At 37.8% G+C, this 23,352-nt stretch overlaps 3 protein-coding genes across 14 annotated transcripts in view; all 3 read left to right on the top strand.

Moving 5' to 3' along the window:
- Nucleotides 1-3,480, top strand: part of LOC118270971 (protein mini spindles) — a 32,315-nt gene extending 28,835 nt beyond the window's left edge. For all 3 annotated transcript variants that reach the window (XM_050695910.1, XM_050695908.1, XM_050695909.1), the window contains exon 37: nt 66-3,480. In XM_050695910.1, coding sequence (XP_050551867.1) covers nt 66-161 — 96 coding nt within the window. In that variant the 3' untranslated portion in view covers nt 162-3,480. The remainder of the gene's footprint in view (nt 1-65) is intronic.
- Nucleotides 3,481-5,500: 2,020 nt separating this feature from the next.
- Nucleotides 5,501-6,252, top strand: LOC118271462 (uncharacterized). Its single transcript, XM_050695715.1, has 2 exons — nt 5,501-6,077; nt 6,161-6,252. Exons 1-2 carry the CDS (start codon nt 5,501-5,503, stop codon nt 6,250-6,252), a joined length of 669 nt encoding a protein of 222 aa, XP_050551672.1.
- A 5,824-nt stretch (nt 6,253-12,076) lies between these two features.
- Nucleotides 12,077-23,099, top strand: LOC118270952 (zinc finger CCCH domain-containing protein 11B). Of its 10 annotated transcripts, none has more exons than XM_035586785.2 (7): nt 12,077-12,259; nt 12,520-12,601; nt 13,333-13,452; nt 15,486-15,623; nt 16,269-16,389; nt 17,116-17,265; nt 21,770-23,099. In XM_035586785.2, exons 2-7 carry the CDS (start codon nt 12,542-12,544, stop codon nt 22,810-22,812), a joined length of 1,632 nt encoding a protein of 543 aa, XP_035442678.2. In that variant the 5' UTR covers nt 12,077-12,259; nt 12,520-12,541; the 3' UTR covers nt 22,813-23,099. The 10 variants fall into 10 exon arrangements, with proteins under 10 accessions (XP_035442678.2, XP_035442676.2, XP_035442674.2 ...); XM_035586783.2 differs by having other exon boundaries at nt 17,113-17,265; XM_035586781.2 differs by having other exon boundaries at nt 15,486-15,656.
- The last annotated feature ends 253 nt before the right edge of the window (nt 23,100-23,352 follow it).

Raw genomic sequence — 23,352 nt, 5'->3', positions numbered from 1 at the left:
ACAGCCCTGTGTCATTTTCAGACTTAATTTTTATACACAACTGATGATAAATTTATTTTTTTCAGCTACACACAACACAGACGCTATCACAACGCAACGAAGCCGAAGTAGACGCCTTACGCCTGAAGCTGCAACAAATCAAGAGCTCTTCCAAGAGATAAGGCCACACTCGCACCACACACGGACTTGTTAGCTCTCTCATAAACGTCATCGACTTACTAGCACCTATAACGCAACACTAGTAGAGTGAAAACGAAACAAATAGTCGATTTCTATCAACTATTCGACTAATAACACACTCTCATATACTTCAAAAGCTTCTTCATCTTGCCTAAAATAACTCGAACGTTTTAAATCTCATTTCTTTAGTTTCATCTCATGTAATGTTAGAATAGGCCTATGCGTGTTCCGAGGTAGCGTCCATTGATCCCTTACTGAGTGAACATGACAATATAGTTTCAGTATCGCCTTGCACAGGGTATAACGCTTCATGTATTGTGAACTTGTGTCTCGGTAAGGGTCAAATTGTTGTTTGGTTAGGATATAAATTGACTATCTTGAACATTGTTATGTGGTCAATGTTTTCAGTCATACTTTGACTGCCAACAAAAATCTGTTAGTCGCTTTTGCCCCCATGGCGTTTAATGTGTTAATAGTAATAGTTTGCTAATTTGCTAAATTAATTTGTTGATTGCATTTTAATTGATTGTGGAATTAGCAAGAATTTAGGAAATTAGCTAACTGTTATTATGGCGAGGTAATTAATAATCGATTTGTATGAAATTGTTTCAAGTATGTGATTGTTGAATACAATGTTAAGTCACCAATAAATAAACAAATGGAAAAACTAACAATACTACTAACAGTTTGAAAATTTAACTCAAGTAACTCATTTTCTCTGAACCATAGAAGTTTCATTTGTTGGTCAGAAAAGATTATCAAACTTGGATAATCTTGCTGATACAACATTCTTAATATTTGATGTTAAATTAAGTGTGTAACAGGTATGAAAATGAATTAAATTATGTGCAGTTGATAAAGCGAACTGAAACAAAATACCCAAAGATAAATTGAGAAAAGACATGACGGAATTCTCTGCACCACCTTTATGTGGTGCCCACTTACTACCGAGCCAAATGTAGGCGCATTGATTATTAATATAATAATAATAATGTTCACAGATATTATAAATCATCTCACAGTGTGGTTCATCACATGATTGCACTTATCATTGCACTTTCACGGAGTAGTAAACAAATGCGAGTGCTTAGAAACAAAACCATAAAAACCTTAGCTTCCTCGTCCCAGACCAATTTTAAAGAGTTTATTCTACAGGATACGGACATTCTTTGATACAAGAAGATTTTTAAATCAGTTTTATTTTCCATAATATTTTTACCGTTATTTGAATTAATCATGAATGTAAACATATTTATAATATTGTCAAGAAAGTACAGTACCAGTTAGTACGAGTTTGCAAAACGAGAGCGCGTTCGGCGCTCTGATTGGTAGGTTCATTTGAGCTGGCCAATCAGAAAGCCGAACGAAACTCGTACTAAGCCCTCTGACTACTTTAGAAGAGCTTTGATTAGTTATCCTGTATTGTATACGTAACAAGTTAGTTGACATAACTACGTAATATCTAAATATGGATATCTTCGTTAAAGTAGCGCGACATTTCGCTCGCTTGTTACACGTTCATTTGTTAATCTGTGTCGCAGTTTTTGATCACAATCATGTATTTTGTACTTTAAGCAGTTGTGCCCCATACACGTTCCATTTCTAGGATTAAGAGGCATATACATTACTGCTATTATTTTATTTTACTATAAAATATGTTTCTTTCCCTGAAGTACATAGATTGCTTCAATATAAAGGAAGTTTTTCTGTTTTATTTAATGTTTAATACAATTGTTTAGAACAAAATTTTATAGAATCGTATGGTACTAAAATCTGTGGTGTAGTAACTTAAATTCTCATTGTATAAACAAAATTACTTGAACGGCATGTAATGTTAGTATTTGTAATATGATAACGAAGTAGCCATTTAATATGTAATACGTATACCTTAGCCAATCCATACAATAATCAATGTTTAATTAATAATAATGGGGCTACCGTGTTTCTGGTCACTATATGTCGCAAATGTAGCAACAGGTATATTGTCCAATCACTGCAGCTGTCAAATATTAAATGTCCAATGGTGTGACACTAGCTATTTCCCCATTGGATGAAAATCGAGAGGTGGAGTTTAACGCCATCTAGTGACCAAAAATAAAGTAGCCCCATTGAAATGATGCTAAATAGCCATAGAGAATACATTGACTCTAGTTTTGTATCTATGATTGTTCAATGTAGTTTTCATTCAATTTGAAAACTATTATTGATGTATATAGGTATCTTATTGTATTACTATTAACAAGTTGTATAAGTTAATTTTGTATGTATTTTTTTATATTGGATTTGTGTTGAGTTTTTGTGTTCGTTTGTGTTAGGAGGTTGCTATGTTTATGCAATACTCGTCGAGTGTGAAACTGGTAGCTTGTTGGGAGACAAGAAGGCAAGAATTTTTGATATGGCATAATAAAGTAAACAGTCCTTTTATGAATGCTTTTTTGCAACCCAACAACTGCCGGAGTCACCTTACAATTTTTGTTTTTTTATTAACTCAATGATTGATTGTTTGAATTAAAGAGTTGTGTTTGGAGTGTTAAGTTACAGATGCGCGATCAGTCGTCATCCAGTAGGTTTGTTAGAAAACTTGTAAGAGCTGAGATGAGGCCATATTTTTATTATATTTAGTACCCAAGTTCATTCAACCTGAGATTATCGATACATTCCTCCCAGTATTGGATTTTGTATACCAAATTCTATGTCCATTGTCATCAAACTATTTATACCATTTCATTCATTCACCTAACCTCATTATAACTTGGATACTAGTTAAAAATACCAGTTTTGAAAGACAATTTCAAATTGGAGTTGTCGTTGTTGAATGTAAAAATGCCTTCGAAGAGTCATGAACTCGAAATTTGTTATGTGAAATGACAAGAAAGATGATCTATTCAACGGTTTAAAGTTATTAATTTCATGTTATTTGACTCTAGTATGAGTTTATTATAGTTTCATTTAATAATTATAATGAAAACAATGTACTCGATATGTTTAAAAAAATATTCGAATCGCTTATAGATAAGAAACTCACTATTTTACGATTCCTATTCAATTTACTGTATGGAAACTAGGACCGTAGATTTGTTATTATTCAAGTTTAGAATCCATTTTATTTGATACATGTTGATTCCAATTTCTGATTCGTTAAATTAGGTTTAATTTCTATGATTGTCTTTAGTATAAACATTCGCTTTTTAAACGTGACTTCATATTGATTATTGTGAGCATTTATTTATTATATTATGTAAATTAATGTTTAAATCATGATGTAATATTAATGATAATAAAGTGCATACAACACTGAAAGTCGCTTTTGATTGAATTTTTACTGTTCCCTGGTTAATAAGCTAAAATAACATCACGCCTATAAATTCCCGATGGGGTTGTCAGCGCCGAACATTTTCAATGCAACATCAATTTTTTACACACCATCTCCTATACACTATCTCCAACTTTACTTTTAGTCCAACTAATAAATGGAGGTGTATTGCTATCAATGTCATCATGGAATGCAAAAAACAACATTACGCATTTTATCCCTGAAGGAGTAAGCAGCGGTGGACATTACGGATTAATGACAGTCACGTCATGGAATATGTTTTGCACAAAAAGGTTTTGCACGATAATACGAGATATGTTGTTGATAGAGAGAAAGTTTAAACGAATTCAATGGGAGTATCATTTATATTTCATAAATTAGATTTGTTACACAGAATATTTTACTGAAATCGAACCTGAGACAAATTGCTTGACACTTGTTTTTACGACTACTCGACCAACGACGCATGTAAGCCTTCGTTGAGGTAACACAGTGCTACTGTAGAGCAAGGGTTCCCGAGTTCAATTCCCGGGTTGCTTTGATATTTGCTTTCTGTTTCTGAAATTCTCAGTTATAGCAACGACGATTGTCTTGCCCTGTGTGGCTAACTGGTCTAGTTTCAAGTTCAATTACATCGAACGGTTAACTGGAAATTATGGACGGGCTCATAAATAAATGTTATTATTCCATGCTAGAAATACATTTTTATTTTTTAATTAAACACGTGTTATTTAAAGTTGGTATTACAACAATAACAAAAATGAGCGTACTAAACTACTATCTCAGTTACCTACCTATACGGCAGACTAGCTGAAATAATGTTCCTAGCATCTAAGAAGATAGGGAGCTAAACCCTACTTGGGCTCGTGGTTTATTAAACAACGCCCTGCAAGTTCACAAGATGACTGAGATCGATTCAATCCACGCCCACACTGATATTAAAGTGTGTAGTATTCTAGGTATCGAGGCTTGCGCAGACGAGTACTAAGTAAAGGACAAAGGTTCTTGAACTTATTCCCGTCTCGACCCCGACACGTTGCACGGTGCAGTTTATCTTATAGTGACATGATACATTACCAGTTACCTTCGTCAAAACCAGATTACCAATACCGTACCTCCGTGCAAAACCAGTTTACCTTTACCATACCTCAGTGAAGAACCAAACAATTACCTTTGTTTTGACTTTCTATGTTAACGAGAAACAGTGAAGCAAATCGTCTTGAAAAAGACGTTTGGATATTGTGTTTTTGACTATCTCTGTTATCAAGAAACAGTGAAGCAAGTCGCCTTGAAAAAGACGTTTGGATATGTTGTATTTTTGACTCTCTCTGTTATCAAGAAACCAGGAAGCAAGTCGCCTTGAAAAAGACGTTTGGATACGTGTTGTAATTGACTCTCTCTGTTATCAAGAAACCAGGAAGCAATTCGTCTTGAAAAAGACGTTTGTTTAAGTTTCTATTGACGGCTGTTGGAACCAAGACATGCAGAAGCACGGCATGGCGCAAGCGACACACAACACACGCAGCAAGCAAGCATAAGCTGAGCACGAAGAACACGGAGTCACGAAGACACGACGAACAGCGAGATAGCACGAGCGGAGACTGGACACGTCTGCACACGTCGACGGTACCGGAGCAAAAGGGACGCGGCGCGGGGAGCGCGCCTTTTAAAGCGGCGCCGCGGCCACGCGACGCGAGCGAGCGACGGCGCCCTCTCGCGGACGCGATGTCAAACTCGCGCGATCGGTCCTGCGCTGCTATTGGTCGGTTGCAAAAAGCATTTCGGTGTGTACTTAGTATGTAAGTGTGCTACGGTAGCTGTATTTATTAGTAGGGCCATTTGGCAAATAAATTCATTCCGAAAAACGACTTCAAGAGTTTTATTTCAACAAGAAGAAACCTGCTCTCTCCCTCAAAACTGGTGACCCTCCTGAGAAGAAAGAACACAGGAAAAGGAAAATATTAATATCAAGACGTCGAATCCCTGCCAGTCTGAAGAAAGAAAATTATGGCTACCAGCGAAGAATTCTGCGACGCCCACGGCGTAACCACAGTGAAGAGCGACGTGGCGACGATATCCCTGCCCGCAAGATTGCCACAATTTTGGCGGCAAAATCCCCGCCTCTGGTTTGCGCAATTCGAGGCAGCCGTCGCCGCCAGCAAGATAGGAGAGGAGCAGAAATTCAACCTCGTCGTACCACTGCTCGGCAACAGCGACCTAGAACAGATCGCCGACATCATTCTGAACCCCCCAGCTACCGGTAAGTACAGTACGCTAAAGGAACGGCTAATCTCCACGTACCAAGAATCTAACCATCGCCAGCTACAGAAACTACTCAGTGGTCTCGAGCTCGGCGACCAGAAGCCCAGTCAACTACTCCGCAAGATGCGTGACCTCAGCGGCAAACTCCTGTCCGACGAAGCTCTCAAAGTAATGTGGTTGAATCAACTCCCTACACAAGTACGCGCCGTAATCTCCGTAAACACCGAGTCGTCACTTGAAATGCTAGCCGCCATGGCTGACAAAATGATGGAGCACTTCGAGCCTACTTCCATCAACGCAGTCTCAACAACCACAACAGCGTGTCAAGAAAACTTACAATTCGCCTTACTATCGAAACAAATAGAGAAACTTTCCCTGGAAATCGCCGAACTTCGTACGAATCAGCAAAGCGCGGGAAACTACCGCCGCTACTCGCGCTTCCCACATCGCAACCGTTCACGCTCGCAATCACGATCCAGACAGCGTGGGCAGAGTAGCATCAAGCCTGGCGACCCGAATTGGTTGTGTCGCTACCACTACCGATTCGGCGACGAAGCACGCAAATGCGAACCACCGTGTGCGAAGAAGCGGGAAAACTAGAAAGTACATCTACGTTGGCGGGCGTCGATGTAAACCAAACAAGCCGCCGACTCTGTATTATCGACACTAACTTACGAGAAAAATTTCTAATCGACACGGGAGCCGACATATCTGTCCTTTCTGCAAGAAACAAGAAACATTCGAAGCCGGCGAAGACAGCATACAAACTATTCGCAGCAAACGGCACCGAAATTCGCACCTACGGAGAGCGCACACTCGAGCTCAACCTAGGTCTGCGAAGACGATTCAGATGGACTTTCGTCGTAGCCGACGTCAACACATCAATACTGGGCGCAGACTTCCTAGTACATCACAAACTACTAGTCGACTTACACCGAAGAAAACTCATCGACCGCGTCACCGAACTCAGTGTAAACACAATCAAGATCAACAGCTCCGATCAAGAAACAGTCTACACAGTTAACCGTGATCACGCCTATCACGACCTACTGAAGAAGTATCCAGACGTTCTGCGACCTATGTCATTGAAAACTCCAGTGAAACATAACGTCACGCACCACATCGAGACAACCGGACCACCTATATACTCACGTGCGCGACCTCTACCGCCCGACAGATACAAAGCAGCGAAACTCGAGTTCGAACATATGATGGAGATGGGTATTTGCAAGCCGTCAAACAGTCCTTGGGCGAGTCCACTGCACGTCGTCAAGAAAAAAGACGGTTCACTTCGAGTCTGCGGCGACTACAGAAGACTAAACGCCGTCACAGTACCCGATAGATACCCTATACCACGTATCCAAGATTTCACCTACCAACTCCACGGCAAGAAGATCTTTTCAAAACTCGACCTCAAGATGGCATACTTCTGGATACCTATCGCTAAAGAAGACGCACAGAAAACCGCAATAATCACTCCATTTGGTCTCTTCGAGTTTAACTGCATGACATTCGGCCTAAGAAACTCCGGACAAACGTTTCAAAGATTCATGCACGAAGTGTTACGAGGACTCGACGACATCGTGTTTTGTTACATCGACGATCTACTTGTGCATTCGAAGAATCAAGACGAACATCGACGTCACATCGAAATAGTACTCGAACGCCTAAATACCTACGGCGTCAGTCTAAACATCGATAAGTGCGAGTTCGATAAACAAAACGTCGAGTTTCTCGGGTACGAAGTGTCACCGGAAGGAATCAAACCTACTCAAGAACGAATTCAAGCCATAGTTAACTACCCAAAACCACAAACAGTGCAAGACCTAAGAAGATTTCTCGGCATGATCAACTTTTACCGCAGCTGCCTACCCCATCAAGCCGAATATCAACATGAACTAAATAAATATCTTCATAACACTAAGAAGAAAGACAAAACTCCGATACCATGGACCACGGAAGCAGAACAAGCCTTTGAGAAATGCCGACAAAGCATTCTCGACGCTACGACGCTCACGCACCCAATACATAACGCGCCGCTACGCTTATATACCGACGCATCGAACTCAAGCATCGGCGCCGTACTTCAACAACAAGTGGACAACGTGTGGAAACCGCTAGCATTTTTCTCGAAGACAATGAGTGAAACACAGCGACGTTACAGTGTATACGATCGCGAATTATTAGCAATGTACACTGCCGTCAAACATCTCCGTCGACTAATAGAGGGCAACGACCTAACAATATTCACAGACCACAAACCTCTTACTTATGCACTAACAAGATCACCTAGTACCAGCGATACATCACGAAGAGAACGTCAACTTCACTTCATCAGCCAGTTTTGTTCGAACATAAAGTACGTGCACGGTGATAACAACGAAGCGGCCGACGCCTTATCACGCATTGAAGAGATCGATCTAACAGAAACTTCAATCGACTACAATCAACTCGCAATAGACCAAGAAAACGACTCAGAACTACAGATTTGCATGTCAAGACCTAATCTACAGTTCACAAGTATTTCACTACCCGGAGGTCAACGACCGATTATCTGCGAAACATCAACAGGCAACATACGTCCGTATTTACCCGCGAAATATCGTTTTGCTGCATTCAAAGCGCAACACGATCTCAGTCACCCAGGCGTACGTACTACGAGGAAGATAATGTCAACGAAGTTCTTCTGGTCGAACATGAACAAAGAAGTCGGAACATGGGCGAAGACATGCATCGGTTGTCAGCGTGGAAAAGTACAGCGGCACACTATCAGTCCTCTCGGCGAGTTCGAAAAATCACAACGTTTCGAGCACATACACGTTGACATCGTGGGACCGCTGCCGCCATCGAACGACTACCGATACCTAGTGACGATGATCGACCGCTGCACGAAATGGCCTGAGGCGATACCAGTCCGAGATATCACCGCGGACACGATCGCCAAAGCCATCTTCGACGGGTGGATATCAAGATTTGGTTGCCCACTACGCATCACGACTGACCAAGGCAGACAGTTCGAATCGTCACTGTTCAATTCACTAATGAAGAAATGCGGAATAAAAAGAATCCGTACTACTGCTTTCCACCCGCAAGCCAACGGACAAATCGAGCGCTGGCACCGCACTTTGAAGTCGGCACTCATGGCGAGATGCGCGCGCACAAACTGGAGCGACGAGTTATCAACGGTGTTACTAGGATTACGTACAGCACTTCGACAAGACAAGGAAGTCAGCGCGGCACTCATGACCTACGGTTCTACGCTTCGTGTACCATCGGATTTCTTCGTGCCTACACAGCCGAACATTGACGATGCCGAATTCGTCCGTCAGCTGACCGAAACAATGTCTACGTTATCCACGAACAACAAACCACACTCAAACACCGTACGCACATTCGTACACAAAGATCTAACCACGTGTACACATGTCTTTGTGCGCAATGACACCGTGCGCAGCCCGCTTGTACCTCCCTACGATGGCCCCTACAAGGTGATTCAACGCGACGGGAAGAATTTTACCCTACAGATGCCTAATCGAACTACAGTCGTCTCAATAGACAGAATAAAACCGGCATACTTACTCAACGAAGATAAACTGGCATACTTACACAACGAAGAAGAACACAAAACCTCAACTTCATCAAATACGTCGAGCGCTACAAGTACTTCAACTACACACACAAGCAACGACGCGCGGACGCCGCTACCCGCCCCCGCCCCACCGCGCGAAGCCTACGTCACCCGCACCGGCCGGACAGTGAAACCAAATGTACGCTTCGCTTAGGGGGGAGTGATATAGTGACATGATACATTACCAGTTACCTTCGTCAAAACCAGATTACCAATACCGTACCTCCGTGCAAAACCAGTTTACCTTTACCATACCTCAGTGAAGAACCAAACAATTACCTTTGTTTTGACTTTCTATGTTAACGAGAAACAGTGAAGCAAATCGTCTTGAAAAAGACGTTTGGATATTGTGTTTTTGACTATCTCTGTTATCAAGAAACAGTGAAGCAAGTCGCCTTGAAAAAGACGTTTGGATTCGTTGCGTTTTTGACTTTCTCTGTTATCAAGAAACCAGGAAGCAAGTCGCCTTGAAAAAGACGTTTGGACACATTATGTTTTTGACTCTTTCTGTTATCAAGAAACGAGGAAGCAATTCGCCTTGAAAAAGACGTTTGTTTACGTTTTTGACTTCTGCACAGAAACACGTCTTGAGAAAGACGGTTGTTAACGTTTTTGACTTCCGCACAGAAACACGTCTTGAAAAAGACGGTTGTTCACGTTTTTGACCACTGCACAGAAACACGTCTTGAGAAAGACGGTTGTTTACGTTTTTGACTTCTGTACAGAAACGCGTCTTGAAAAAGACGTTTGTATAAGTTTCTATTGACGGCTGTTGGAACCAAGACATGCAGAAGCACGGCATGGCACAAGCGACACACAACACACGCAGCAAGCAAGCAGAAGCTGAGCACGAGGAACACGGAGTCACGAAGACACGGCGATCAGCGAGATAGCACGAGCGGAGAGACGTCTGCACACGTCGACGGCACCGGAGCGAAAGGGACGCGGCGCGGGGAGCGCGCCTTTTTAAAGCGGCGCCGCGGCCACGCGACGCGAGCGAGCGACGGCGCCCTCTCGCGGACGCGATGTCAAACTCGCGCGATCGGTCCTGCGCTGCTATTGGTCGGTTGCAAAAAGCATTTCGGTGTGTACTTAGTATGTAAGTGTGCTACGGTAGCTGTATTTATTAGTAGGGTCATTTGGCAAATAAATTCATTCCGAAAAACGACTTCAAGAGTTTTATTTCAACAAGAAGAAACCTGCTCTCTCCCTCAAAAATCTATTACTGTCCCGGTGAACTCCTCTAGCACCCCAAAATCAATAACTGTTGCCCTCAGACTGTTTGGCGAAGGAGATTAATTATTTTCTTGATTATTTTTCAAATCAAATCAAAGCATCTTTATTGTGGACTTATGGATCATAAATACAGTAGGGCTACTCCGGTTCTCGAATACGAAGTTTCGTTTAATCTTCGGCCGTAGGTTTTATTGATTTATAAATAAATTACTTAAAATTTTTATTTTTAATTTCAAATCAAAATCATTTCATTCGTTTATTTTTGTTCACGAAAGTTCGCAATAAATGGAATTATATTACGAAATCTGCGAAGTTTCGGACGAAACTTCGTTTTTCGTTGAATTAGAGTAGACCTTCAGGTCTTAAATAATTAAAATAAGTTCAGCTGCCGTTGAGGTATACAATAATAAAATACAAATCAGAATTTAAAACACAATTAGTCATTATCATATTAGTCTCGATACATTATTAAAGTATTCCAAATTAACGATACATACAAATTCAATTCCAAGCCATACAAGTCGTAATCGTAGATTATAACATTCAGAAATCAGAAATTATTTTATTTTTAAATAATAATCTCATAATTTTCTCATATTTTAATTTAACAATTGGCATAACACGTGGTCTAAACGTTACCGTAAATTCCCAAGTCATTAGATTTCATTAATAGCGTATTTAACTAATAAAATACCTATTATTCTAAATTACATTTTAATGACATTATTTTGCTACACATTAATAGCATTTTGCAACAATTAATTAAGTCATCTATTTATACTATTTATCGCGTTTGGTTCGGCATTTCTTATTGAATATCTAAGAAGAAACATCGTTATCATAAAATAATTCCTTTCTTGGAGTGTTCGCGTTTGTAAAGAAATAAAATTCGACGGGGAAAACCTGAGAATAGTACCTGCGAGAAACCAAAGTGCTGAGCGGACTGCTATAGTTTATTGAATATGTAAGTGATCTAAGATTTCTTTAATAATATTCCTATCCATACGAGTGTTAAAAATAATTTAATGTAAAGGCAAAGTAGGCAAACTAAGTTTTCCGAAACTAATTATTTTGATTGATAGTAAGATGAAATGGCCGGCGCGCGCGGTTTGCAAAATATTAATTTGATTTAGATCGGTTAATTTTTTGATTGCGAAAATATTATTTAAGATTTATCTTCGAATTAAAACAAAAACGAAAAATATATTCGAATAAAGTACCATCACTCAGTCATTACTTTATTAGACATTAGACAAACTATTAGATACACCATTATTTTTTTTTATTTATGTTTTTAATTTTTAATTAATACATAATGTATAAACTTACAATCAATCTCATTTACAGTTTTCAAAAACGTTAGATCAGTATTAATTTTTATTTTAAAATTCTGCGCCCATACTTCTATGATCTCGAATACCACGAAAAAGTAAAAATATTGTCTATGGCACAAAATAGACAAGTGATCAACCAATCAAACGGTGGGGCGGACGAAACGAAATGAAAGTCCGCCACATGTCCGCCATATCTACTACATCTTCTTTCTAATAGTGACGTTCATATTATTTTGTGTTAGATAGCGTTATTGTGTAGATATTCGTTGTATAATTTAATTATTTTTTTAGTTTATCTAATACGCGGTGAGTAAGTGTGCAATCTGGATCTGACATATTGATAGTTTTTAATTTGGAACTTGTTTGTCCGCGCCGTGCTTTACGTATTGTCAAAATGGAAAAATCTTAGTTTTAACGTAACTACAGCCTTCTTGTATGTGTTATTTATAAATTGGATCCACTACATTACAGTCGTGACGTATTTTGTAGCGTTTAGCGGTGCCTGTTGAGTAATACAATTTTTTTTGGTGTCGGCATTATTAGACGGTGAACCCAATATTTCACAGACCCTCGACGGCGGAAAACACCATGGAGTCTCCACGGAAATTCAACGATTGTTATTTTTACTACTACTCCACATGCACGAAGGTAAGAAAATATTGGTTATTACATTTCCTAACAAAAATGTAAGTCCTAATGTCATATTGTTTATATTCTGATTGTCTGATAAAAATGATGGAAGCTAACGTGGTATGTGGTGTTTTAAACAATATTTTATGGTTAGAATGTTTTATTGACATTCAATAAAACCATGTAATATACCTCAATTTTTGTATAAAAATATAACATTACTTTGGTGCCATATTTTGCAACGAATCTAGAGTATTTGAAAAGTTAAATTAGCATGGATGACCTTTTGGTGCATGCTGGCTAAAATAATGTCAGTGGATTGTTAAATGTTTATAGACTTTCTGTTTTGGGCATGATAATCTTGAGGAAGACAAGAGAGATATATATTACAGTTGTTGTACCAATCTATGATTAGAAAAAGCACATTTATGGAAGCCACCAAACTAGTTTTGCTGTCAAAATCTGCTGAAGAAATACCATGTTACACAAGTTGCATATTGCAACTCTAGAAGCTAACTTGATGAAATAGTTACAAAATATGCAAAATACCACAAGCCAGGGTGTGTCAAAGTTGCATTTATGCTAATGGCAGTCTTAAATCCATTTTAGGATTTGTTTCTTTTAGAAAATGTGTTATTAAAATAAGTTACAGATGTACAACAACAAGCCACTTGTAGTTATGGACCAATAAGTATAAAATATGATTGTAACTTTAAGATATTCAATGTGTTATTTTATTTGTTATTCAGGGGGACAACTGTGTGTTCCGTCACGAACCATCGGCACTGGGCTGCGAGACAATGTGCACAGCTTGGCAGCAGGGCAAGTGCCTTGATAAACGCTGCAAATTACGTCACATGGAACTGAGGGTAAGTCCCAACTTGCAATACGGACGGAAATTAACTTTGTATACTTTTACTTAGTGTACATATTTGTCTATCAATATTATGTAGCTGGTAGAAAGAGAACATGTGTTATTTATTTATACACAAGTAATATAAATTAATTTGTTGTTATCACATAAATCAATAGTTTTTTTTTAAGTTTAGACAAACACTTTATTGTTTTAAGGTGTGTCTAGGAGTCTAAATAAACCAGTCTCTTTGTAACTAAGATATAGAAGAAAGTATCTGTAAATGTATTTCATTACATGGTATTTTACATGGTATTAAAATCTCTTTACAATTCCCATTATCAATGCTAAATTCTGTGGTCATTCTAGTAGATAATAACAGTGTTCATTCTTGTATGTAAAAAAAATACCATACAAGTTTTTATGTTCCATAAAACATTAATAATGTTATATATGCATTCCATTTTACAAGAATCTCTTAAAATACCACATGTAAATGTAAAAACGTGATTATATTTTCTAATTTAGTTTGTTAAGTAAGAACGCTGACTGTAAGATTGTGTGTTTACATAAATCTATGAAATATGTGTGATCAGCTGTGCAAATGGTATTTACTTTTGTATTGTTATTGTTAGCAGTTAATTACTCTATTGGTTGTCAAGCTAGTATTTCAGTATAGATTATTTGCATGTTTTACCAAAAATTAAACTTTTTGGTTGTTAAGCATAATTTTAATAGAGGAAGTGAATGAAATCTAAAAAGATGAAGAGTGAAATATTTTAGAAAGGATTTAATAACATGATTGGCTCGGTAACTTGCAACCAGTTGCTGCACAATGTGTCGCAGGTTTGATTACTACATAGATCTGTTTGTTCAATCGGTAATAGAACAGAAAGTGAGTCAATCCAATAAGGAAAAATGCATGAGAACACAAACATTTTGCCTCATAAATAAAATAGGAAAGTAGTTTATTTCACAGTCAATTTATTTCATAACTAACATAATGGATCGAATTCAAAGCCTAATTTGTATGTCTAATGTATGCTAATTACAGTGTATTACAAGTTACATGCAATAGTAATTTTATTTCTTATATCATACATCACATGTATGTTAGTCTGCTGACATTTTAATTAATAGATTTCTCAATCAAAGGTCAGGCTAACTCTTGAATCCAATTCCGATCGATCGACATTGATATTGTAAAATTTCGCACTCTCGAGTTGCAATACTAGCGCCTATTGCATCCTTATTGCGTGGATATTGAATGAACTAAATGGTATTAAGTTTGACTTTATATTCCATACTCTGAATGCTATTTTAACAGCTACGATTGGGGTTGTATAGTTTTGACATTGAATAATTATTGGATTGAAATTGCATTGACATTGAAATTGGTTTCAAGAGCAAGCACCCTGGTTTTTCATTAGTAGTTCAGTAAGGTGGCCTAGTAATTATTGTAATCTATACATTTCAAGATATGCACGATGTTTTGTCGATAAAAATTATATCATGTGAGGCAATATTCTTTATCTTAAGCTAAGCATTAAATTACGTTTACGTTACTTGATATGTGGGATAAAGTAGTATGGTGATATGACATCGGCTTTACAAATTATCAAAAAAAAATTGGGAATTTTGGATTAGCAAATGGAATGACTGTCTGGTGACCAGCCTTATCCTTTGCAAGGCTCCGGATACAAGTCGTCGCTAGAACCTTTGTCCTTTGTGAAGAATATGTGATGATGAAAGTATGTCTAGTTGTTTGAGTTATGTATTTGTTCATGTTTGACAAGAAACGCTAAGTTATCCCTTTTAATCTAAAAGCTGCCACTGCTGGTGACTTTGTCTTGCTGAAGGTAGTCAAGATGCTGGCTATCTCATGTCAAACTTGAGTCTGCAGAATACTTATCATCAAGAAGGCTCAACTCAAATTGGGTTTTGCAGCGAGCAAAGAAGAGTTTCCTCCAAATGAAGCAGCATTTTCTATGGCTGTGGTTTGTCACATAGGACTAATTTATATAATATTTTACATTAAATTGTTTATAGAAAAACCGCAAGCAGATCCCATGCTATTGGGAGAACCAGCCTGGCGGGTGTCGTAAGATGCACTGTCCATTCATGCACAAGAACCCGGACGCGCGCACCGACGGTATCGCGCCTAGCCAGCCGGCGCCGCCTCCCCCCGTGAGACAACACATACATTACACGCCATACACGGTGCCTTTTTTACTAAGAACCTAGGAAAACTTTCAGGGGTGATATACATTAAAAAATTATCCTTATTCACTCATAACATGATCTATTTTTCTATATCTTTGACCATGTATTGAATGTTCACTTCAATACTGTCAAAGCGTCACCCTCGAAAGCTTTCCTGGCTACTAAAAAAGGCATGGTGTGTATCTGGTTTGAAATTATTAACATTTTTGTAAATAAACCCGTTTTGTTTTTCATCTTTACTTATCTTTGTGGTAATATTGTGGATTTTAATCATCTCTAACTTTCATATTCATAATAGTTAGTTTATCCATGTTAATTCAAAAGAAGTTTGCTTTTATTACTAAGCCTCATCATTTAACTTTTGAAAGTCATTAATTAACTTTCGAGTCATTAAGTCCCATTTTAGCTTGAAGCAAGAATTTAACTTTGTTTAGTTAGTAACCTAACTTAAAGGTTTGTAGGCTTATAGCCAATTTTTAATAGAACCATTGAATCAGTAATCATAATTGAATCAAATCATTTAAGTATAAAAGGGTTTTGCTTTGGTTTTTGGTCGGTAATTATGACTTTAGGACTATGAGTAATGTTGTTGGTTGTTACAAATAGCAGGTGCCGACATCGGTGAACGTGCCGGAGCCCGTGTCCGCGGAGCAGCCCCCGATGGGAGGTGTGGCAGCCCCCGTGCCCGCGCCCGCGCCCGTGCCACTGCTGTGGCAACAACAGCGCCAAGGTAACCATTGGAATACACATTGACATATAAAACTTATCACTTGTACTCATACTTTATAGAGAAACGAAACCCAATAAACAGAATCTGCTTAATAGAGATTACGCGTCTCAAGTTTTAGAAAACTAATATTCTTTAATTATTTTTGTTATTTTAGAGTCTCAAATTAGACTATGTATGCAGGTTGTAAAATACAATCTTTGGCTACCATTTTTCACTTGCAATCAGAATGACTAATAAATAAAACTACCTAGTACATAGATGCAATTATAGATTATATCTGATTTCTACTTTATGACGCGGTACAGTCCCGTGGGAAGTTGTGTTTATTATGTTTATAACAATTCTAGTTATAGTTATAGTACATTAATTTAAATGAAATCCAACGTGCGTGTTGTACGAATGTGACACGCAACACATAGTTTTTATGTCCATGTTGGGTAAATTATATGTATCTGTTATGTATCTGCTGGGTTTTTGTGATTTTCATTTTGACATCACGGTAAATACAATTGCTATGTTTCGTCACTTTGTGAAGCATTATTTGACGCAAAAAGCTATATAACATACTCATGACATGTTTCACACAATTAGAAAAATTGTATTGAATTTGACTAGAAACATCTCTAGTCCCTTTTTAAATATAAGTAGTAGTTTAGTCTTTTTTATATATAACTAGCTTTAAGACATTGAGTATCTCGATACAAATCGTTGTGGTTCCCCCAGCAGTGGTGCTGGACTCGGCCATCCTGGGCGTGCTGCCGGCGTCGAGCGAGCTGCTGGGCGGGCGGCGCGTGCTGCCCCCCCACGCGCACGAGCAGCCCGCCAACCCCTACGCGCCCATGCCCGTCGACCCCCTCGTTGTCAACTTCGAAGAAGGTATGCGCCTATACTGAAACTACATGTACTAAGCCCCCTCCAGACGATTTGAGAACTCGATCACTCGCTATCCAACTGTCTACCACCACAGCCAAGTTCTAGAAGATTCCAGGCGCAACACAACCGTCCGGGACCCGTTCGCTACGAGCCATGGTTGTGTTCGGTGTTATATTGATGTTTGTTATACGGCAGCTATACTTCACTCGAAGTCGTGTTGCTATGAGGCCGAAGTCTCGAATTAAGCAATCCCTGACGCGGTCGACTTATGTTGGTGCAGGAAACTAACGTAATTATTCTTTTAAGAACACTTAGGAACGGTCCCGTAAGAAAAAAATTGAATAGGAAATTCGATGTGAAATTACGATCGCTGCTGACAAAGCAAAGGTTGTGTGACTGATAGGAACTGATTGAAAAGAAAACGTGTTGGTATTTATGGAAAGTAAAGTATTTCTGTAAATTATTAAATGATGGAAGCACGGTTGTCTTGGATAAAGCTACCACACTGGTTATGTGGAACTTTATATAATGGAATCTTCTAGAAGTAATGTACTCGAGTCATTGGTGGGCTGTAGTAGTTTTGTGAACCAGCAATGACCGAGCGATGAGCTGCGATAGCACACAGACTTCTCAAATTGTATGATTGGGGCTTACGGCTCGATTTGCTCTTACGAATTTGAAAAGCCATCAAAAGAAAGTATAAGATTGGACTAAATTTGGACCAGTGTATGTAAGATAAAGTAAGGAAAAAGTGGGTAAAGCTATTTGATGGTGAATTGTTTCCTAGTATATTATTATGTAATATGAATATTCTCCATATGTGGCATAGTACTTTACAATTTTCTATTTAAGAGCACTGGATAAAGGACTGCAAGCAAGTTTTATGCGTCATGATTTTATGTGATATAAAAAGCAATCGTAATAAATGTATAATTTGATACAAGTTGGAGAGTGAGCGACGGAGTATATATGTTATATACGCGACGGAGATGGACACTTTGATACGTCGACTGTTTGTCATTTTGATGTCTTTCCAAATATTGTGACCAGCGAATCTTGTAGCCGAACGTAAAATTAATAATACTATTGTACTAATGCACTTGAGTTTTCAATAGACATTTAGAGATATATGCTCGTAATATCGATTTCATGGCTCTCAGACACTAAGTCTAATGTTCGAGCCAGCCGCTTGATGACGATGTGATTGTAACGTTGGGCTCACTGTCCGCCGGAGTGTAAGCTTTGCGCATTAACTGAGTAATTGTATACTTATTGTAACGCAACTTGATGAATTTATAGGAAGGGAAATCGATACGTAGGATATCGATAGTGCTCGACGACACGCTCCGACGGACAGGGAGGCTGGCACGCATTATTGTAATAATTCGGTAGTTGAAAACTCTGCATTGTCATGTTATGGGCGGTATGCGTAGGGTTAAGCATTAACGATGTTAAAATTCAAGCGCTCATTTATTGTTTTTGTTTTCTAAATATAACACTATGCTTATGTATACTATAACTAATATGGCACTGCTGACTAGATCCACGTCAAATTGTTGGTCGTAGGTCGCATTGAAAGGGTTTCAATATTATTTTTAGAATTCAACCCTTTGTTGTGCCAATAAAAATATTTATGTAAAAAAAAACGACCTAGAAAAGTGTTAGATTTATTACTTTAAAAAATATATATATTTATTTTATTCACATGTTATTGGTTAAGAATTTTTTCCTACGTTTATTGTCGCTAGCGAAGTGGGAATTTATTGTTTTATATATTTTTACGCGGGAGGCACCTAACTTGCCGCTTTATTAATTTTAACTTTTGTAGAAAGAAAATACATTTGTTTTGTTCGCCCAGTTCGCGACGCGACATAGTAACACCTGTTTATGGAAGGTATTATTATTGTTTTTATTTCGTCAATAGTCAATTAATATAGTATTTATTGTATAGTTATAGTTGGATTCAGTTTCGCAATTTTTTATTCAATATTAGCGAGGTGGGAGTGGACTTAAAGTTTGGGAAGAACTTCTGAAACTGGATCCAAGGTTAATTTAACTAAATACAATATTGTTTTTTTATGTTGCCGGATGAGGCGGCTTTTTGGTTGACTCTAACTTAGACAATGTTTAGCTGTTTTTTTATACCATAGACAATGATTAAACAAAGTGAGATTATATTTGACTCACGAAGAATTTACGATAGCTCTCTTCTCACATTTATTAATAAAATAATATTGAGAAAAAGCGACGTTGGTATTTTTGTATGTGCAATAAATAAATTAGAGAATATAATCTCTTTCATATCTTAGCTAATTAGATTCATTAATATCTCTCGCTTTTTCATTTACTGTATCATTATATAACAATTTATATCACATAGATAGACAGTTACAGTCATATTTTAAGAAAAAAACGTTGAGTTTTCTCTCAAAATATAACTGCAATACTTTTTTTAAATAGATGTTGATATAATCTTTGTCTATGATAGAAAAGTACATAATAAATAGGATTAATAACATATAAAATACAAATAAAAATATATATACACGATTATTGTAACTCATTAATATAGGTGAAAAAAAAAGAAAAAAAAAACAGCTTTATGCCTTTAAATTGTTTGTATGTTAGTATGTAGGATGTTTTAAGGGGCTTTGGCAGTTTATAAAGGTATCCACTGCTACCTGCCCCCAATACTTATATATTCGCACCGTGAGATTTAGATAGAGCTAATAAAATGATGAAAAAAAAAAATGTATCTCTAGGTATACACTGCGGGAAACACAGTTTTATATGATTCAAGGGCTATGGGGCTGTGATTTCCGTCAGACAAAAAAAAAATGTGCTTAAGATCATAACTACCAATTTAGAAAGAAAAAAAAAGAGATAAGCTGACAAAAAAAGAGCATTCGTTTGCTTTGCGGTCTTTGGTAACGTCTGATAACGCTTCCGATCTACCGAGTACTATATAGCACGTCGGTACGTCTAATGAACGATTACTCAAATATATTTGTTGTGTAACTCTGCTAAGGAAAGGATTCATTTCATATATATTTTGCACTGAGAGTAAAGTTCCTATATTTATTACAAAATCGCAAGTGTGAGCAGGACAGGTAGTTAAAGAATCGGTTCGCGTTATGTCCATGGTACGCCTAGTCATTATTTATGTATAAAACTATTTATCAATATTAATAGTCTCGATTGGTGGGGATAGATTAAGTCGGAGGTTGCTTATATTGTTTAACATGCTCAGTTTTTTTTTACACACAATTGTTTTTTTAAAAGTATATTTTCAAATTTCTTAAAGTGTTCGCTTTGAAGAAGGGATATAAAATTATTTTAAGTTTTATATAAATTTAGCGGAGAAGTGTACTGAAAACTTGTAGGAGAATAATTTTTAGAATGAATTAGTACAAAGGGTGGTTGCTTTCACAGGCAATTATTGAAAAAAAAAGAAATGAAATTGGTTTCTCTTGTAACTGTAGCAATACATTTTATATTTAGTATAATGTTGTAGTCTTGTCTCTTTTTATACTAATAAACTATTTATTTACCCTTAGATTAATTGTTGGAATGTTAATGTTTTACGTTATACAGTTAAATTTCTGTCGCACGGACAGCGCTCGAGTCTTTGTGAAATGTACTGCGGTTATGGAACGAATCACTATGTATGAGCTAACTTATCTACGTAATTACTTATTTCCTTATTCTATTCAGTAGTTATATTATTAAATGAATAGAAAAGACTTGGTAAGACATTATATTGTAAGTGGTTCTCCGTAGCGCTCGTACGACATTTCATAATGATGTCGGCATACACTATGTTTGTACTTCGTACTAACCGATTTCGTTGAATGTGGGATGCTTTATATTTATGTGTTCGCTGATTTAATGGACTGCTGACGGAGGGAGGGTATGAATGAGGATTTGAACATAACTCGGAGGTCAAACATGTCATCCACATTTGATCACGGTCGGTTGTAAATCCGAATGATTTTTCTAAGATTTGTATATGTGTGCGAAAGTGAGGTAAATGTAATGAAATGAGTAATGCAGCACTTTTGATACTTACACGTTGTGTTCCGTGAGGTGGGACCGAGTGCCTACCGATACTTTCTTGTTTCAAATAATACGGGGTTGTTGTTATGTTAATCTTAGTCTTATTTTATAATAAGAATTTCAAAATATGTTTATTATTAGTAACGCGTGTCTAGTACCTTTCGTTTAAGCTAATTAATATTCAAACTGATATAGGAACTCGTAACGGAACAGATTATACTTTGGCTTTGTTTAATCAAATTGTGTTTAATATACCAACGAGTAAATAAAAATGTTTCGTAATATGATTTTTGTAATTATTTTTGACCGCCCCCTTCGAGAGTCGCTTTCAGATTGACTGTACGAGAACACACCGCGAATGTTGCCGGACGGGTCGCATCAAAATTAATTACGAAAATCATTTGGAAAATTTGATCTCGCGACTAAGCGGTTCGTTCGTGTGTTCTTGCAGAGTCGGATAATGAAAGCGCACCCTCTTCCACGCCCACTAAAACCGTGTCGCCGGACGACGCGAACAAAGTCGCTAACTCTAAGTCGCAGGAGTTGTTGCTCCTCGAGAAAATACAGGCGGAGGCGGCCGCGTACTACAGCTACGAGGGGCTGCCGCCGCCCGACCACAAGGAGCGCAAGATCGTGCGCACCAACCTCGCCACCAAGTACGAGCGAGTCACGCTCGACGAGATCGCGGGCACCAAGCAGCCCGCGGAGCGCCGCACCTCGCTCGACTTCAAAGTGCTCTCGCTGGAAGAGATCAGAGCCCGTAAGAAAAACGATACCATCATACACAGTAAGCCTATCACACTCAACCTGAGTAGGAAGAGGAAGCTGTCTACACACGAAACTATCACTACGTCGGGCAATAAAATACTCAAAGTGGTCAGAAGCAACTCGATCGTGTACAAAAAACTCGATCGCAATGCTCCTGCAGTCTCGAACCAGTCTAAAGTCGACCAGAAACAAAATAATGAAGCTAATGATAGGAAACGAACGTTGTCCGAACAGAGCGACATTTATGAGATACAAGAGGATGAGCTCGTGGACAATTGTTTCGAATTTAAGAGGATAAAGATTGATGAACAGACTGCCAAGCCTAAACTCATTAGGAACAGACTGTCTAGTTCAAACAAAAGTACAGACGAACCAAAGTATGATGACATAGATTTAAATAAAACAGATGATTCAGATTCAGAAGTACAAATAGTAGGTGTCGAGTTAAATGAAATGAATTCAGTAGATTTAGATAAGATTGATTCAGATAGTGAGATTATAGATTTAGAGACCACTAGGATAGGTGAAACTATAGATGTAGTAGATCTTAGCGAGGAGCAGGATGACAGTGAGATTACTGCTTCAGACTTGGACCTGGACTTAAGTAAAAATGCAGTCATGCCCGACGTAGTAGCTAGCTGTCACCAACAAATGCATAACAAAAATGATAGCACAGAGACAAGCATTTTAAACGATATCGACAGTCTATTAAATGAAGAATTATGATTGAAACTCATCCTAGTATTTAGGTTTTACTTTTAAGTAAAAAACTCGTACAAAGTCGACTTAGGTTGTTAGCAAGCAATATTTTTATTGCGAGATTTTCAAAAGATCTACAATAAGTAGTCTTTAATTTATTTTAATATGTGACAAGCAATATTTGTGTGACTTATAAGGTAGGAGAGCTAAATATAAGTATTTAGTGTTTGTTTATGTTTATATTTTGCTGTAGTGTTAAAAGCTTTAATTGAATTTATTGAAAATTACTTAAAATATTATAGTGTTTTGCTAGACGATGTAGTTTTATTGAGATGAGACCGGCAATGCATTTGTTACTCGTCTGGTGTAACGGGTGTACATGGGCGGCGCTGATCACTTGCCATCAGGTGATCTGCCTGCATTAATACATTAGAAAATAAGAAATACCTTGATTGGGGTGCTTTTCCACCAGAGATGTTCTATGTAGCTATGCTACGAAGATGTAATAGCTAAGCTATAACACTATATATTATAACCATTTCTACCGATACGATAAGCTATGTAGCT

This window comes from Spodoptera frugiperda, chromosome 9, assembly GCF_023101765.2.
Source record: "Spodoptera frugiperda isolate SF20-4 chromosome 9, AGI-APGP_CSIRO_Sfru_2.0, whole genome shotgun sequence".
NCBI classification, from domain to species: Eukaryota; Metazoa; Arthropoda; class Insecta; order Lepidoptera; family Noctuidae; genus Spodoptera; species Spodoptera frugiperda.
The sequence above is the reverse complement of the archived record's forward strand: the minus strand, read 5'-3'. Positions and strand labels throughout refer to the sequence as shown.